The sequence below is a fragment of the Odontesthes bonariensis genome, chromosome 23 (genome assembly GCF_027942865.1).
Source record: "Odontesthes bonariensis isolate fOdoBon6 chromosome 23, fOdoBon6.hap1, whole genome shotgun sequence".
Lineage (NCBI taxonomy): Eukaryota > Metazoa > Chordata > Actinopteri > Atheriniformes > Atherinopsidae > Odontesthes > Odontesthes bonariensis.
Window position 1 is genome coordinate 6,396,219 of NC_134528.1, and position 18,446 is coordinate 6,414,664.

At 41.8% G+C, this 18,446-nt stretch overlaps 2 protein-coding genes across 3 annotated transcripts; both read left to right on the plus strand.

The window, feature by feature from the left end:
- Positions 1 to 274: 274 nt before the first annotated feature.
- On the plus strand, positions 275 to 3,499 carry syt15 (synaptotagmin XV). The gene is given in 7 exon segments (XM_075458027.1): positions 275 to 411; positions 692 to 843; positions 1,583 to 1,875; positions 1,956 to 2,123; positions 2,206 to 2,314; positions 2,453 to 2,635; positions 3,360 to 3,499. Coding segments are annotated over 7 exon segments (1,182 nt in total).
- A 4,824-nt stretch (positions 3,500 to 8,323) lies between these two features.
- On the plus strand, positions 8,324 to 11,931 carry nat9 (N-acetyltransferase 9). 2 transcript variants are annotated; one of them, XM_075457638.1, is made up of 6 exons: positions 8,324 to 8,489; positions 9,330 to 9,439; positions 9,636 to 9,776; positions 10,880 to 10,939; positions 11,435 to 11,529; positions 11,599 to 11,931. In XM_075457638.1, exons 1-6 carry the CDS (start codon positions 8,413 to 8,415, stop codon positions 11,746 to 11,748), a joined length of 633 nt encoding a protein of 210 aa, XP_075313753.1. In that variant the 5' UTR covers positions 8,324 to 8,412; the 3' UTR covers positions 11,749 to 11,931. The 2 variants fall into 2 exon arrangements, with proteins under 2 accessions (XP_075313753.1, XP_075313754.1); XM_075457639.1 differs by lacking the exon at positions 10,880 to 10,939.
- Positions 11,932 to 18,446: the final 6,515 nt, after the last annotated feature.

The window sequence follows — 18,446 nt, forward strand, 5'->3', positions numbered from 1 at the left end:
GGAGTCACAAACAGAAGACTTCCAATGCTAAGTTGAAACTTCATCTATATACAGTCAGTCTGTTTGAGTCGAGAAGAAAGGTTACCAGGTCCTAGAGCTAAAAATTTACTCATCCATGGCTGGTAAGCAGAAAAGCACGTTAAAGCTCTGCTTTAAGCTCTGCTTTAAGCTCTGCACAAATCCATTATTTTAGCTGATTGATTGTTCAGACCAGGTGCTACTGCTGGCTGTTGGGCTGTCTGTGGGGCTACTGTTGCTGTTGCTGTTGAGTCTGATGGTGTGCTGCTTGTGGAGGAAGAAAAATAGGCAGAGTCAGTACCAGGAACTGCTTTCCACAGTACCATCAGTACCAGTATGCCCTGCTCCGGTGATCCTGGTGTCTCAGGGTTCCTGGGCTACGTAAGTACCACCGTGAATGTTCAACTTAACATACACACAAGGATAACTTTTTCTTGAACCGTTAATCAGTATAGATTCTAAAAGAGTCTCATTTTATATGGACAACTATTGAATTTATTCAACTGGATTGCACAGTCCCCATCAGCTCACTTTTCTTAGATCCAATGTAAAAGTGTAGGTTGGTCATCAGCTGCCTGATGCATCTTTTGGGATTTGTGAAAGATGTGGTGTTTAGTTTAATGATACAGCAGAAGACTCATTTATGAATATTTGTCTGTGTGTGAAAAACCAGTGACATCCCTTTCACTTTGCCTCCTCGTTTTGTCACACAAAACAATGGAGAGCTGAAAAATGACGAGACGGAAGATGAAGAAGAGAAAGAGGGGATGAAGACCAAGGCCTTGCATGACATTCTGGCTCATCGGGGGTCACTCTCAGTAAGAAGTAGGTCATTACTACTTTTTAATTTTTTTTACAGCGCCGTTATGGTTTCTTTCACTTTTCATTTCAAATGTGAAATCCAGACTTTTACAACACAAGTTCTAAAATGACGTGTTACAGGCGTATTTAGATGTTTCAGCATCTGCCAAAGTGACTTAAGTGTGAGAATTCACCTAAAAAGCCACTTTAGCCAGCTGGCTGACATTTCAGCTCTAAATAAAATCTACAGCTGTTCAGTGTAAACAAGGTCCCCATTTTCATATAAACTATTTTATAATTTGGTATGGGTAAATCTGACTCCATTGACACTTTTTATAATTTATGATCCACAAATCCATGAATGTGGAGTCCAAGATTTTATAGAAACCATCTAAACTATATATAAGCCTGCAGAGGAATTCTTTGCTTTGCCATGATTTCTTGTCTTGGGGAAAGCAAAGTGGCAGTGGGTAAATGTGTCACTTCTTTTAAAAAAAAAACAACAACAGGGTAGCTTGAATATTCTGTTAGAAACAACTGTGTCTGCAGGCCTCTGTATAAAAGCAAATATCTGTCTTTCTTTCAATCTTTGAACATGAGTGTTAAAAATAGATTAAATTAAATTGCTATTCATAAAGTTGTTGAGAGATTTCACTCTAGAGCAAAGTGGTGGTTGGGGGTAGACTAACTGATCTGCAAAATGCCCATCTATGTGCTACCCCTTTGAGCGTTGTTAATCTCTGGTCGATGAACCATTTCTCAGGTTGGTACCCAGTGGGGTCGGTGCTGGCCGGCCTCTACTCGACAACTCCCCTGAATGAGGTGGTGGCCCCCCCGCCAGGCTTGGCCACGCGCCTCTGCTTCTCTGTGGAGTATCGACACAGCAGCGAACAGGTCGTGGTCTCCTTGCTCCGTCTTGGCAACCTCCCCCCTCATTTCCACGGCAACGTAACGCTGGTGGAGCTACGGCTTCTCCCTGACGATCGGCGGCCCCGCCAGGCGAAGGCCCGGGGAACGGGGCCCGACCCAGAGTTCAACGACTGCTTTTTTTTCCAGGCAAGTTCATTTCATCTGCAGATTTTTACTACTTTCAATGTGACACCTGTTGTTGGAACTGCGTGTGTTGTGCTCCGCAGGTGTCAGGAGTGTGTGTGCCTCTGAGCACCCTGAGTGTGTGTGTGCTGAGTGTGGAGAAAGATGGCAAACGACATGCTGTAGGCAGGGTGCTGTTTCCCCTGGAAGGGGAGCTCGGTCATGCTGGCAGGGTGCTCTGGAGGGACCTGGAGCCTGAGGAGGATACGCAGGTGACACCAACACATTCACACCACTTTGTGCAGATGAGGTGGTCTCAAAAGCTCACAGTGATTCTGCTGTCTGATCTGTCAGTGTTCAGAGCTGGGGGACATGCAGATATCTCTCAGCTACAGTTCATCTCTGCAGCGCCTCTCAGTGGTGGTTTTGCAAGCTCGAGGCCTTCAGCTGCTCACAGACGCAGGTATGAGCAGTTTCAGGTGCCAGCTTGTGGATCAAACTGTACACCGGTTAGCTGTGAAGTAAGGATTAGAAATGAGTAGCAAAGCTGACAAAAACCAAATTTCAGTGTGGTTATACAGCATCCTCCTGTGCCTCCTAGGTGTGTGTGTCCAGGTGAGCTTACGGATACACACTCAGGTGGCGAAGATGAAGCGCACCTGTGTGGTGAGGGGTGAAAAGGAACCCCTCTTCAACTACAGGATGACTTTTAAACTGCGACCGCAGCACTTGGACGAGGCCTGTCTGAGGTTTGAGCTGCAGCAGCCGAACGACAGCCGTTCAGGTAACCAACCTGTCAGTAGATTTAAGGCCGGCGCACACCTTTACGATTCGTGTACGATTTTGTCGGCCCGATGACTTCGCATGGGAATCGTAAAGGTGTGCGGTAGCAGCCAACAGACGATTTTGTTGTTCATCGGATCAAATCAAACATCTTTGATATTTCCGTACGGATTTTCCTTGTGCCGAATACAATCGTATGTGTGTGCGGTCTTTGTTCCGATGTCATCGCGCAGGATTATTTAAACAGCCAATGGGAATAGCGCACTTAGTCACGTTGGCCGACTACGACACAAACATGGCTGCCTCCAGTTTGAAAGTCACGTGATTTGTGGCTTCCTATTTCGGTCATGTGATAACATTCGGTCAAAAAACTCGTAGGTTCGCAAGTGTGTGCGGTGTACGTGCGAGCGTGTCAAATACAGTCCGAATTGTTATGCCGATCACCCGACAAACGATCCAACGATGACATCGTAAAGGTGTGCGCCGGCCTTTAGGATGATGTCACTCAAGATTTCCCCACAAATGATATAAAAAACATTTGAGTGATAGTTTATTGTTCATTACTGATTCAGTTTGTTTTTGTAATTATTTTCATAGATTCTTTTGAGTTTTTTATCACAAATAACAGCAATACTTGACATTTTTAAGCTTATTAGTCACTTTTGCCAGAACTTTAATAGATATTTGCCAACCTAACATTGGTTCTCTATTCATTGTACTCCCAGAACCTCCGGCCTTGCTCGGAGTGCTGGTGTTGGGTCCCTTCATGTACGCCAGGGGTCATCAGCTGCAGCACTGGATGGACATGGTCAACACGGCAGAAAAGCCGGTCAAACTGTGGCATGGACTTGGCCGAGCCACTTAAAAACAGAGTCAGACCCACAGGATGTACACGAACACAAGTCTGAAATGAAGATACCAGATATTTCTATCATTTGCAAATGTTAAAAATGGTTTATTTCAGTACATCCAAACCCAATGACTACACATCACTGACTCAGGTTCAGTGCTTACATGCACCACCTGCAGCTTTACGGTTCTGGTTCATTTCATGTTGTTTTCTGCAACAAACACTTAATGGAGCATTCTGAAGCTCAAGAGCGAGGCATTTCCCTCGCAAGCAAAAGAAAAGAGTGAATATTGATTCTTAAATCCATCAAGTGAACACGGTGATGCTCAATTATTGCAGCATGTGAAAATAAATCACTTTACTTACAAAGTTACTACAATAACATGAAAGATGATGATGACCAAAAAAAAATGTATATCATTTGCATCACGTCCTGAAAGATTTCAGATGGTAACAAAGAAAATGAAAAACTTGAGAACCCTTTGGGAGACAGAGACACAGCTGAGTGAATGTATGAAGTACTAAATGGGTTCACTTGTCAGAAAGAAAATTCATATTTCAAAGTTGATAATTGGTCAAAATGTAGTAATGAGACACAAGATGATTCTGAATCGGCAACTGTAAGCAACCTTTTGGCTTTTCACCTTTTAACATAAAACTGTGTTTGACATATTTCAGGCACTTATAAATTTTTGTAGATCAGAAATGTCTCCTCTGAACTTTTCACTGTATCAAGGTTGATCTTCGATAATAAAGTTTCAGGTTTATGTCAACTTCTGTGTTATTCTCCAGCCTTCTGCAGCGTCCCACTGTCTATGTTGGGAAGTGTCACTGTACAGGATTAAAGTTGTTATATTTTCCCAATACTTCTTTTTTTTTTAAACTGTCTTTTATATATAAATAATACATCAATTTGATGTGAAAAATTAATTCCTCAAACTAACAGATTCTGTTTCATTCATATTGATAAAAGATTGCTAATTACTTTCCTCAAGATTAGAATAACTTCTATTTTAAACTGTCTCCTGTTTGCATTTTAACTCAACAAGTCTTGTACTTTATGCCTAAATTTTAGAAGGATCCTCAGCTTGTTAGACGCATTAAAGTTTTAATCCAAGTGATATTTTGTCTCTCATCTTGACCTTTAAAGGGGAACTCCGGTATATTTGAAGTGCAATCCCATTGCTAGAGGTTGTCAAATACTGACAGTAGGACACAGACTGGTGCAAATCGGCGCTCCCTGTGCGGCGATTGCGCTGTTTGCGCAGCCTGTCATGCTAGCCAAATACGTGGTGGCCAAGGGGCAAATAATAAACCTTCCACGTAAAACAACAACTTGCACACTGCAGAAACGTCACACCACTTTATAAACCATCCGACAATAAAGTCAAAAGCCTTACCATCAAAACCAAATGCATGGTGCTCACATTACTGGCATGGGGACATTACAAAACAACTTTATATGTCACTTACCGGTTGTTGGTAAGAAAGGACAGAGCGGACTGTACTTCTTGAGGAAGCTAAGGTCCTTCAAGGTTTGCAACAAGATGTTGCAGATCTTCTACAAGTCTGTTGTTGAGAGCGTCATTTCCTCTGGCGTCATCTGTTGGGGCAGCAGCATCAGAACCAGGGACCTAAAAAGACTCAACAACCTGATAAAGAAGGCTGGTTCTGTTCTGGGGACGACTGTGGAACCTCTGGAGACAATAATGCAAAGAAGGATTTTGCATAAAATCAAGAGAATTATGGACAACCCTGAACATCCTCTCCATGAGACTGTTATCGGAAAACAGAGTCTCTTCAGTCAAAGGCTTCTTCAGTTTGGATGCAAAACGGACCGCTACAGGAAATCTTTCCTGCCCACAGCCATCAGCATCTATAACTAGAAATGCACTCAGAGAGTGCAGACCTCCGCCAACCGCCAACCTACCTGTGGGTAGCGAGCCATGTATGGACATACGTTCCTGATCAAAATCAAATCAAATCAAATTTATTTGTATAGCACATTTCATGTACAAACAGTTCAAAGTGCTTTACATAAAATAAAAGCATTGCAGCAGGGAGTGCAAGAAGCATTAAAAATACATAAAATAATATAAAGAGAAACAAATAAAATCATTTAAATTAATTTAAAATCAGGCAACAGTCTAGATAAGTTAAAAGATATTTCATGCATAGACACATGAGAAAAGAAATGTTTTTAACCTGGATTTAAAAATGTCTACATTTGGTGAAAGTTTAATCTCCACTGGCAGTTTGTTCCACTTGTTTGCAGCATAACAGCTAAATGCTGCTTCTCCATGTTTAGTCTGGACTCTGGACTGGACCAGCTGACCTGAGTCCTTGGATCTAAGAGCTCTGCTGGGTTTATATTCTCTGAACATATCACAGATGTATTTTGGGCCTAAACCATTCTGGGATTTGTAAACCATCAGCAGGCTTTTAAAATCTATTCTGTGACTGACTGGAAGCCAGTGTAAAGATTTTAAAACTGGTGTGATGTGTTCAGATCTCTTAGTCCGGGTTAAAACTCTAGCAGCAGCGTTCTGGATGAGCTGCAGATGTTTAATGCTCTTTGTGGGAAGTCCAGTTAAAAGAGCATTACAGTAATCGAGTCTACTGGAGATGAATGCATGGATGAGTTTCTCCTGGTCTTTTTGGGAGAGGAAACCTTTAATTCTGTTGATATTTCTGAGGTGGTAAAAAGCTGCCTTGGTGACAGCTTTGATGTGGCTGCTGAAAGTCAGATCTGAGTCTATCAACACTCCGAGGATACGAACTTGGTCAGTGATTATAAGGTCCCGAGTCTCAAGATATTTACCAACGCTGACCCTCTTCTCTTTGCTACCAAACAGAATGATCTCAGTTTTGTCTTCATTTAATTGTAGAAAATTCTCTCTCATCCAGGTGTTTACTTCCTCCAGACACTGACACAGTACGTCTGCTGGGCTGCAGTCGTCCGGTGACAGAGACACATAAAGTTGTGTATCGTCGGCACAACTGTGATAATTGATGTTAAAATTCTGCAATATCTGACCCAAAGGGAGCATATACAAGTTAAACAGAAGAGGTCCAAGAATTGACCCCTGGGGGACTCCACAAGTCATGGCCACTCGCTCAGATTCATAGCTGCCAATAGTAACAATGTGGGCTACTTGTTCTTTGGCGCTGTCAGCAGAAGAGGCATTCCCTTCTCCCTATTCATTATTGAACAGCAGTGTTCGCCGTTATTAATTATTATTAATATTATTATTATAATTACAATGTTTTGTCGGGAAGCAGTGTTCTGTCGGGAAGCAGTGTTCGCCGTTATTATTACGCTATATGCAGTTGTGCACACTGGCTTGCCGTTGCAATCTTTTGTTGTGCTAATTACAGCAAATCCGCGCAATATGCATTCAATCCGCGCACTATGCATTCTGTCTGGCTTTGGCTCTGTTTGGCTTTGGCACCTTGAGGTCGCGCCACCTTGTGGAGGTCGCGCCACCTTGTGGCAGGTCGCGCCACCTTGTGGCAGGTCGCAAGATTGCAGCACGAACAGACGAACGAACATCCAGACAAACAGACAAACTCGGGTGATCACATAACCTCCTTGGCGGAGGTAATAACTCCTTGATTTAATTGAGTTATATCAACATTTAATTTCCCTCTGGGATAAATCAAGTATTTTTGAATTTGAATTGAATTTGAATGCGTGTGCATGTGAAAGCCCAAAAGAGTCAATGGACGATACTCCCATATACGAAACAATTATCTTCTCTAGAAAAACTGCATTCAAGTATTTAAAACATTACAACAATATTGTTTTAAATACTTGAACGTAGTTTTTTTCTTTTTTTTTTTCCTTCAAGATGTTTTGTATATCATCATCTCCCTGTTCTCTCCAGTGTGACCTGTGGTCAGTGTGTTTCCTGCATTGAAAAAGAATGTGCTCTACATCTTCTTTGACCTGGCATTCAGTGCAAAGCCCATCAGTTTTACCCAACACATGTAATGTGGCATTGATGCCACCATCCTCCCTTCTTCCAAGCCCCACTGATGTGATTCTTCTCCCCCCAACCTGCTGTTGCACATTAAAGTATGTCCTGCCTTTTGGGTCTGACTCCCATTCATCCTGCCACCTATTCATAATTTCTGCCTTACTATGAGATTTAGCTTCCCCTTTTTTTTAAACTCAAACTAACATTATGGTAATGAGCTATGACGCGTTTCGGCGAAAACCAATGACAATCCACAGATTGTAGGGGTCAGACAATCAGCGGGGTTCGCGGAAAAAAGACGTGTAAACTTTAGTTCCTATCCAAACAATAGTCGTTTAATCTGAGACTGTTGCAATTGCCGTGTCAAGTGCTTCAATACAATAGTGTAGTAACCCCACGCATACCTTTCTCCCTGCAATTAAGTTTTATTTCGCATTTATTTCGGATTTTATTTCGAATTTAGTTTATTTTCACAGCTGCCTCTGCTATTCCTGCTCTTCTCAGGTGTACCTAATGTTTTACATCATTTGTAACGTGATGTATATCTTGTATAACAAATTGTAAATAACAACACGTTTATTCGTGTCCCTGCCCTCTCTTTCCTCATGATTTTTTTTTCTCGCGGGGGTGCTGCACAGCCGCGGGGCCTTTAAGAATTGAACATTCTAAATGTGACGTCACAAGCTACCAAAGCTTCCAAAGCAAATTCTCAAGCGAAGCTTCTCCAGCGACCTCCGCTTCCCAGGTACCCCTGACTGCAGACCGCAGATCGGGCTACTCCCGCTTCTCGGCACTTTCTGATGTTGTCCAGCAGGCGGCGCCTCTCAACTTCAATACGTTTGGCGCAGGCGCAGTTTGAACACGTTTGATTGAGGAAGTCCTGTGTGAGCTCAGCCAGCCGAGCATGGACGTCAACGTGAAGCTATAGTCTGTATCTGGTTCGCCACCATGAAGATAAACGAGAATACTTTACTAGAGGGACACAGAGTCGTGTTGGTTCCTTACAATGCAGAGCACGTTCCCAGGTAACACTAACAGTCGTTACTTTCCTCTTTTAACCTGCTCAGCTTGTCCCCGCATTCGTTTCCTCTTGTTATTACAGTGTCAAATACAAAATCAGCACTTTAAAAAACACAATTTCTGCATAAAAAAACTTTGATATCGAGCAATTTCCGGCAGAAAACTGGTAACTCTTATTACGAACATGTAACATATTATATTATTATTGATTATACATTGATTTGAAAAAGGTTATATTACTGATGCAAACTATGAAGGTTGAATACAAAAAGACATGAAGGTTATGTAGGAAAAGGAGATGCATCTTTTTTGATCGGTCCGTCAAGACTTTGATCTCTAGTCCTATATGTTGTTTGATCTGTGTTAAAACATTAAAAAGAACCTCAAGCTCTTCATTATTTTTGGGCTTCAGTCTCACTAAAGAAAGACCAGAGAATAAACAACATGCGGCAGACTTTTATTTGTTTTCTTGGTTCAAACTGATATAAAACTTTGATTTTAAAATACCTTTTTTTTTCTTTATTGAAGAACATGAAAACAACAAAACATTATCGACACAATTAAAGTAGTTTCACACAATCTTTCTCACCAGATAACACGTTTCATCGGGTCTCATGGAGCACTAAGTTGTGAATTTTTCAATGAAGACTTGAATTTTTAGAAAGTAAACCTAGTTTCCAGCTTGTTGTACGCCTTGTTTAAGTAAACAACACTAAGAAGCCAAACAGGAATTGAACGCAGTTCTTCTATGACACATTAAAAGCTGCGAATTAGTCACAAACTATAGTCCTTTAGCATCAGTTCAAGTTTAAGGTTTAGCTTGTGCATCTGCCTGTTTCCTACAGGTACCATGAATGGATGAAGTCTCCTGAGCTGCAGCAGCTGACCGCCTCAGAGCCGCTGACCCTGGAACAGGAGTACGACATGCAGAGGAGCTGGAGGGAGGATAATGACAGTACGGAGTTGTCACTCTGCACTTTGCACTCATGATTTCTAATGAATCCTCAGATTGGCTACAGATCAGCTGACATTTAACAGCACAAATCCTTCATTAAAAAACAAAAGTTTTATTCAGACCATCCTTCAGATATGTTGTTGTCGACAGCTTGAGATCACATCTTCCTGAAGTCATGCTCTACCTAACTCTCCAGAGTGCACGTTCATCATCCTGGACAAGCAGCGGTGGGCAGACGCCAGTAACGAGGAGGAGCAGTGCATGGTGGGAGATGTCAACATCTTCCTGACTGACCCCACAGACCCATCCTTGGCCGAGCTGGAAATCATGATAGCAGGTGACACGCAACATATTTATGCCTTCTCTGATGCTAATGCAATCAGTTTGTTTTTTATATATTAACAGTTTTCAGTATTTGTGTCTCTATTTTGAAATTCCCTCTCTAGCTGCTATTGATCCTCTGAAAACTAATCTCTACTACTCAAAATTATACATATCAAAGAATACAAAATAAAAAGACCTCTCACGGCCTTTAAATGGACCAAGTGTGACTCATTTAGTGGATTGGATGGCCCCGCCCATTTTGTGGCTGACACTGCCCTTCTGCTACACTATACAAGGACCAGCAGAAATACTAATATTGATATATCATATAATCATAAAAGTTAATTTAATTTATATCTAATTACTCAATTAATTGAATAAATAATCAGTTGAATACGCAGCCCAACGTACTAGTTGACAGACTGCTCTTCCTCAGGGTGTCACCCAGATAAATGGTTGGAGCTGCGTCAGTCTTGAAATCCAACAGTTTTTGGGTCAAATTTGCAGCTGTTTGAAAACTGAAAACTGCATTTTTGTCCATAAACGACAGTGTCTCCAAATAAACTGAATCCGGTTCTGTTGCAGTTGAACATCTTTGAGTACGACAGGCTTACAGAATCTAATTTTGTGCAATCAGAGCCATAACCAGAACATGTCCAAGGCTGCCATCGTACCAAGTAGCGTCTCCACTTAGCTTGTGCTAACTTCTCTTTGTACGTTGCTTAAAGCTTCACATTTAATCAGGCAAGGCAAGGCAAGGCAAGGCAAGGCAAGGCAAGGCAAGGCAAGGCAAGGCAAGGCAAGGCAAGGCAAGGCAAGGCAAGGCAAGGCAAGGCAAGGCAAGGCAAGGCAAGGCAAGGCAATTTTATTTGTAGAGCACAATTCGAACACAAGGCAATCCAAAGTGCATCAGATCCTCACAGTGCATGCAAAGGAGCTGTAAAGCCTCAACTTGTCAGGACCGGTTCATCCAATGTACTACCTGGATCTGGAGATCCTCTGCTCATTATAAATCTTGTAACATGTGAAACACATCTTATGGACATTTTTTTTTTTTTAGATGTCCAGTTGTATTTTTCAATCCGTCACACAGCAAACGTGTCATGTTTTTAACAGAACCGAGTCACAGAGGCAAGGGCATCGGGAAGCAGGTGACACGCATGATGATGTGCTACGGTGAGCAGTTTGCGCTGTGTCAGAAGATTATTTGAATCTCTTGTTAATGCTGCAAATGTATCTAAGCAAGTTTACAAGTTTATCGCAGGGGCAGGTGATTGAAATCACTGTGTTGCTCCTTTACTTTACTACAGTGTGGAAGTGGGTCTTGGAAGTGGTTAGAAAAAAACATCTGGGCCATTCAGAGTTATAGTTGGATTCAAAAATGCCCCTCAGCTGAAATTAGCAACAAAAAGTGGTGTTTGTAGTACTGAGGATGCTTAAAATGTCTTCCTGACAACTACCGCTACTGAACCTTTGAATGAAAATGATCCCACTATTGTAACATTGAAATTCTCCAGGCAATGGCTTTATGTAGCTTGAAGTGTGTGTGTGGTGGGGGGGGGGGGGTTCATAAAATCTTGAAACATCAGGTAGTACAGGCGCCACCGTGGAAGATCCCTTTGTGTAAAATAGTTTGTGTATGGCAGTTTTCAGCGTGTCGTTTTCCACCAGGTGTCACCAAACTCGGAGTGAGAAAGTTTCAAGCCAAAATCGGAGTGGACAACCAGCTCAGCGTTGCCATGTTTAAGAAGCTGCACTTCCAGGAGGTAAGAAGATGACGTCATGTCATTACGTGAGCGGGTTAGGCTCTAAAAATACTAATTTTATTGCTGCAGGTGTCGGTGTGTAAGGTTTTTAAAGAGGTGACCCTTGAGTTGACGGTGGATGAGTCCAGTCTGAGGAAGCTGCAGGACGACGTCGCCCACATGAAGGAACGAGACTACAGACAATCCCGCAGCAACAGGCATGAACTGCTTTCACAGTGAGGTGTTGTGCTGAGCTGCTCATTCACTGCGTGAAGACTTCCAGCTGTGAAGCAGGTCAGTCTGCACACAGATGATGGAAATGTGGGACACCAAGCTGAAGCCTGGATCATGAACACTCAAAGACTAATTTTACTCTGTAAAACACTTCCTCTGCCGCACAATAAAAATCTTCTGTTACATTTGCATTTGGTGCTGAAGATACAGCACTGTGGAAAAGTATTGAGCCACCTCTCATTCCTTCATATTTTGCTTCCAAGAAGCCAAGTTTTCTGATAACCTTTTAATATGGTCTTGAGCAACAGTTCTCCAGGCTTTTTTAGGCTCGAGCAGCTAAGCGCTGCGAAGGCCTATTGTATCTGCAGGAATTCACTGTTATTCTTCCGTTTCTTTTCCACGCGGTATCGCGAATGGGGAGGCCTAAACATATTCAAAAACTCACCAAACTTTACCCAAAATTGTCCCCAGCGTGAAATCGCATGATTTCAATGGAGTCGAAAGTGGGCGTCGCCAAATTGCTCTACAGCGCCACCTAACGTGAGATAGCCCGAACCGTACATCGTAGAGATCTGAAACTCGGTCTGTATGTAGATTTCCCAAATCAAGAACAAAAGCCTCTTGGAGGTATGCTCTCAAATGTACAAGGAGGCGGCCATTTTGGGTCAAAGGGCAAATTTTGGCCATTTTTCATATTTACACACCTCGTAGGAAAATTTTCACGCCCTAGGGATTTTGAGGTACGGACTTCATCTTTGGTCGGTATGCAGTTAAGGGATGGGGGAACAAAAGTTATCAGAAGACTTGAGTTTTTGAGCATGTTTAGGGGGCTTGGCCAAGCGGCGAACTTGGCGTACTCGCCAGTGTAAACGAAACGCTATAACTTTCACGTAAAAAGTTAAATCTGCACCAAACTTGGTAAGAGTCATCCATGTTGGATGCATGTCGATCCTATGTTGTCATATGCTGACGTCATCTAAGCTCCGCCCCCTCAGAACAGGAAGTCTCGTTTATTCCTTGGAAAGCTCCATCTCTGGCCAACTTCACCTAATCAACGTGATCTTGTGTCAGAATACAGATAACAAGTTGGTCTCACTTGCTTTAAAGCACCAACAGTTTTCAGTTGAAGGCGTGGCTATGGCGGCTTGGTGAAGTCAGACATCACGCCGTTACCATACGTTTGGCTCTAAATTCTACAGTTTTGAGCCGAGATGCACCAAACTCACTGGGATCGAACCTAATCCGCCCCCGAACAGGTGTGCGGTCCAATATTTGATGGGCGTGGCGTAATGACTCCACAGCGCCCCCTAGAACATCTAAAAAAATCAGCCCCAAGCCATGCTTTCACCGACAATCATGAAACTCAGCACACCTGTGCATCTTGTCAGGACCTACAAAATAGTTAGGGCGTGGCTTAATGGCAAATTCCAATCCCTCGCCGTTTGCATACGTTCGGCTCTAAATCTCACATGCATCATCCAATTTGCACCAAACTAGATATGAATGACCTTTGTTCACATCTAAAGATCACAATAGGATTATATTGAAATGTGACTCCAGTGCAGCCCCTATATAATTTAAACAGCTATATCTCCTTGAGACATCATCCGATCTGCACCATATTTTTTGTGCATCATTACGGAGCAGCGCTTCACACGTTGGCGTGGTACATTTCTGACGTCGCTAAGCGTCGCCCCCACAAAACAGGAAGTGACGGTAACTCCTGTCTGGAAGGTGAGATATCGCTCCAACTTTGAACACGTGCCACTGGTGTCGTACTGTCGTGGACTGAAGGCGATTTGGGAGATTCGTCGCACGCTCTGCCCGGTGGACGGGTGCGGGAGACGCGTGACGGCGTTGATGACAACGTCGGGGCGGCAGTGCCGGCGCTGAGGCGGTCGCAAGGCCAAGGAGTCTAGGCCTATAGCAGCTTAACTATGGGATGTTTCAGGATTACCTGAGCCATCCCTATTCAAGGTAAACACAAGAAAAATAAATAAATAAATAAATGAATAAAGGACCAGACTCAGTGAGTAATTCCCTATACTCCCTATATAGATCTGCTCCTCACACCACAACAACCATCTTTTTACAGCCACAAGCTACCTCAACCAGTCACAGCGGGGTGGGGATGCAAACCCTGGTTCGGGTAGGGGGAGAAATAAAAGAAATTTGAATGGGCTTCAAATTTGGGCTAAAAAGTTCAAATTGGCATCTAAAGGGTTAATTTTTTGAAAATAATTGAAAAATTTGTAGTTATGATCAGAACTGAAGTGGAATAAAAGATTTATGAAAAAAAGTGGAAAAAAATAATATATGATGTTTTTAGGTCGTTTTAAAAGGGGACAAAAATGTCCCTTTTCAGAAATTAAGGAGTTTTTTTTAATCAGATGTTGTGGAAATTTTAGTAAGGCACAGAGTCAGTTATTTTCTGAGGAGATAAGATGCTTTTAATAATATCTTGCAAGACAGAACAGAGTTCAGAGTTGCTCTGACTCTTAGACGAAAACAAGTCAGTTAATATACAGGTTAATACGTAGTCACTCCTTTGATATGTTCAAGACTTTGTTATCTATCTTTCCTCCCTTTCTACAGCCAAGGCGCCTCTGTATTGTGCCATCTGCCCTGTCAAACCCCTTTGACAGGGCAGTTGTTAAATAATAAGAGCACAATACCCTCATTGAAAGAGGGAGAAAAGAGAAAAACAAGTGTCTTAAATGAGTTATTACCGGGTGATACAGAGTAACACTCATACAATGTATATGGGAATTGATTTTTTCTTACACAGACATAGCAAAAAAATTAATAATCCATAAAAATAAATTTTGTTGCTGATCATTGACTCATCCCAGACCACAATTATTCCCCCTCAACAATTTCACTTTGCATTCTATATATTGAAAATATATCAGTTTTTGTGATTTTTTTTTTTTTTTTTTTTTTTTTTTTTTTTTTTACAGAAATTGGCGTTTACGTCATATAAACCAGTATTTAAAGGGTTAAATTTTTGAAAATTATTGAAAACTTGGTAGTTATGATCAGAACTGAAGTGGAATAAAAGATCTACAAAACAAAAATATGAACATGTGATGTTTTTAGGTAGTTTTAAAAGGGGACAAAAAAGTCCCTTTTCAGAAATTAAGTTGTGTTTTAGATCAGGTATCAAAAATCAAAAATCTAGCAAAAATCTCCACACACTCCAGGAGCTCTCACTGTCCTCTAACGTCTCCATTGCTTCTTTTTCTGCATTGTTTGTCAGAATCCGTTGCTCTAAAGTCCTATTCTTCTTTTCCATGTCCTGTAACGTCTTCTCCATTGCTTCTTTTTCTGCATTGTTTGTCAGAATCCGTTGCTCTAAAGTCCTATTCTTCTTTTCCATGTCCTGTAACGTCTTCTCCATTGCTTCTTTTTCTGCATTGTTTGTCAGAATCCGTTGCTCTAAAGTCCTATTCTTCTTTTCCATGTCCTGTAACGTCTTCTCCATTGCTTCTTTTTCTGCATTGTTTGTCAGAATCCGTTGCTCTAAAGTCCTATTCTTCTTTTCCATGTCCTGTAACGTCTTCTCCATTGCTTCTTTTTCTGCATTGTTTGTCAGAATCCGTTGCTCTAAAGTCCTATTCTTCTTTTCCATGTCCTGTAACGTCTTCTCCATTGCTTCTTTTTCTGCATTGTTTGTCAGAATCCGTTGCTCTAAAGTCCTATTATTCTTTTCCATGTCCTGTAACGTCTTCTCCATTGCTTCTTTTTCTGCATTGTTTGTCAGAATCCGTTGCTCTAAAGTCCTATTCTTATTTTCCATGTCCTGTAACGTCTTCTCCATTGCTTCTTTTTCTGCATTGTTTGTCAGAATCCGTTGCTCTAAAGTCCTATTCTTATTTTCCATGTCCTGTAACGTCTTCTCCATTGCTTCTTTTTCTGCATTGTTTGTCAGAATCCGTTGCTCTAAAGTCCTATTCTTATTTTCCATGTCCTGTAACGTCTTCTCCATTGCTTCTTTTTCTGCATTGTTTGTCAGAATCCGTTGCTCTAAAGTCCTATTCTTCTTTTCCATGTCCTGTAACGTCTTCTCCATTGCTTCTTTTTCTGCATTGTTTGTCAGAATCTGTTGCTCCAAAGTCCTATTCTTATTTTCCATGTCCTGTAACGTCTTCTCCATTCGTTCGTTCTGTAACTTGTAGGTATTGTTTTGACTTTTTATTAAGAAGTTGGTATCTTCGACCAGGTACTCATTATCTATGGTCAACTGTTCATTTTGTATCTGGAGGTCCCTTTTCGTTTTGTTTATGCTTTTTAAACGGTCTATTTCTTTGCAAAGGATTTCAATAATATCTTTTAATTCTCTCAAAATCCCTTGGAACTGAGGACTTTCTTGAACCTCCCTCCTCTGTTTAATTGTTTCTTCTCCCTCCGGAATTTTTTCCTGGAGCTCACATACTTCCTGTTTAAGGGCCTGATTCTCCTGACGGACAGAAACATTTTCCTGGGTCATGTCTCGACAGGTCTGGGCTGTTACTTCAAGCTCTTGAGTGATTTCCTTAATCTGATCCTTGAGTTCCTGCAGAGCTATTATGTCTTTCAGTTCCATGCTCTCTTTTTCCACTTGTAAACTTATCTCCATTGCTTCTTTTTCTGCATTGTTTGTCAGAATCCGTTGCTCTAAAGTCCTATTCTTCTTTTCCATGTCCTGTAACGTCTTCTCCATTGCTTCTTTTTCTGCATTGTTTGTCAGAATCCGTTGCTCCAAAGTCCTATTCTTATTTTCCATGTCCTGTAACGTCTTCTCCATTGCTTCTTTTTCTGCATTGTTTGTCAGAATCCGTTGCTCTAAAGTCCTATTATTCTTTTCCATGTCCTGTAACGTCTTCTCCATTGCTTCTTTTTCTGCATTGTTTGTCAGAATCCGTTGCTCCAAAGTCCTATTCTTCTTTTCCATGTCCTGTAACGTCTTCTCCATTCGTTCGTTCTGTAACTTGTAGGTATTGTTTCGGCTTTTTAGGAAGTTGGTATCTTTGACCAGGTACTCATTATCTCTGGTCAACTGTTCATTTTGTATCTGGAGGTCCCTTTTCTTTTTGTTTTTGCTTTTGCTTTGTAAATGCTCTATTTCTTTGCGAAGGCTTTCAATCAATCTTCTTTGTTCCTGAAACGTCTTCTCCATTGCTTCATTTTCTGCATTGTTTGTCAGAATCTGTTGCTCCAAAGTCCTATTCTTATTTTCCATGTCCTGTAACGTCTTCTCCATTGCTTCTTTTAATTCATTGTTTGTCTTGTACAAATCCTTGTTTTCTTTCTGAAGGATTTGATTATCGCTGTTGAGGGTTTTCCTCTCTTGACGAAGAGTCTCATTCTCTTTTGAGAGAGCCTGGAGAGAATCTGACTGCCTGCGCTTAAACATTTTTCACTTTCTGTAAAAACAAAAATGTCTCTATCAACTAACAACTGTGTTTTTGTTGTTCCAAACACTGAGATTTATGATCTTTGTGTATTTGCTGTTAACTTGTCCAGATGTGTCCGTCTCACGATCCGCCTCCGTCGCTGGGGAATTAAAACACGAGTTGGTTAAGAATTTGGCTGGAGTAGCAAACATTCAAACAGTCATGACATCATTAATGATGTCATGTTTGCTGACATCACACTGATGTGTCTGATCTCATTATGACATCACACTGTGTGTCTGATCTCATTATGACATCACACTGATGTGTCTGATCTCATTATGACATCACACTGATGTGTCTGATCTCATTATGACATCACACTGGCCCTCATTTATCAAACTTGCGTAAGACGAAAAACGTGCGTAGGTCGTGTGTACGTTCTTTTCTGCGCAAAGGTTGGCATTTATCAAATCCATCGTGAACGCAGGAAAGATGAAATCGCCACGACAGGTCTGAGGCCGTGTACGCACTTTTCCATTTTGACTTGCGGTGACTGCAATACAGCAGCGTCACTAGTGCGTGCTCAGGAGTCGCAACAAATCCCTAGGTTAAAATGACAGACTTATCACTTTAAAGAAGGCCCATGTTTTATTTGACTTCAACATAAATATAAACATAAACGCAAATTAAATAAATTAAACAAGTACAACTCCGTAATTGGGAGAGTGATGGCTCATTATTCAACCGTGCACCCTCACACCGAACAGGAGAGGCGCTTTAACACTGCGCATTCGTGCACGCGTACCCCTGTGGAGAGGTGTATATGGCTCCTAAAGCTGGATCTGTCTCTCGGCTGCGGGGGGAACCCTATACGCCCGAAAAGGTATGCAATATTATTATAGCATGCGGGGATCTCCATAACATTGCCCAAAAAAATGGAGTGCCATTTCCAGATGTACATCCAGAGGACCCCGCACCCAGAGATCCCTTCCACCAGCCTGCACAGCCAAGAGCGCTCAGGAGGAGAGAGGAACTTATTCAGCGATTCTGACTTTCGGTAAGCATTCTGTTATTCAAGGAAAAAAGAAAGGAGAACAACGATTTCTTTCAGCATTTATTCTGTGACTTCAGTGTTTCATTTATGTCTTTCAATGTACTGTCGATAGATTGCACGGTGTGTGTTAAAGCCATCATCCACTTCACGATCTCTGTTTGTCTTTCTAGGACCTCTGTGGTTAACACGGCTGGCCGGTGTGACGCTGCAGACCGGGGGGTAGAGGCAGAGGCAGAGGCTTCGGATGTTGACGGGCCGCGTATTCGTCGTGC

Excerpts from the sequence above, each read along its gene's own strand:
- nat9 (XM_075457638.1), top strand. The coding sequence starts at position 8,413 with ATGAAGATAAACGAGAATACTTTACTAGAGGGACACAGAGTCGTGTTG. Across the intron at positions 9,440-9,635 it reads CTGGAGGGAGGATAATGACA|AGTGCACGTTCATCATCCTG; the intron begins GTACGGAGTTGT and ends CTAACTCTCCAG. Across the intron at positions 9,777-10,879 it reads GCTGGAAATCATGATAGCAG|AACCGAGTCACAGAGGCAAG; the intron begins GTGACACGCAAC and ends TGTTTTTAACAG.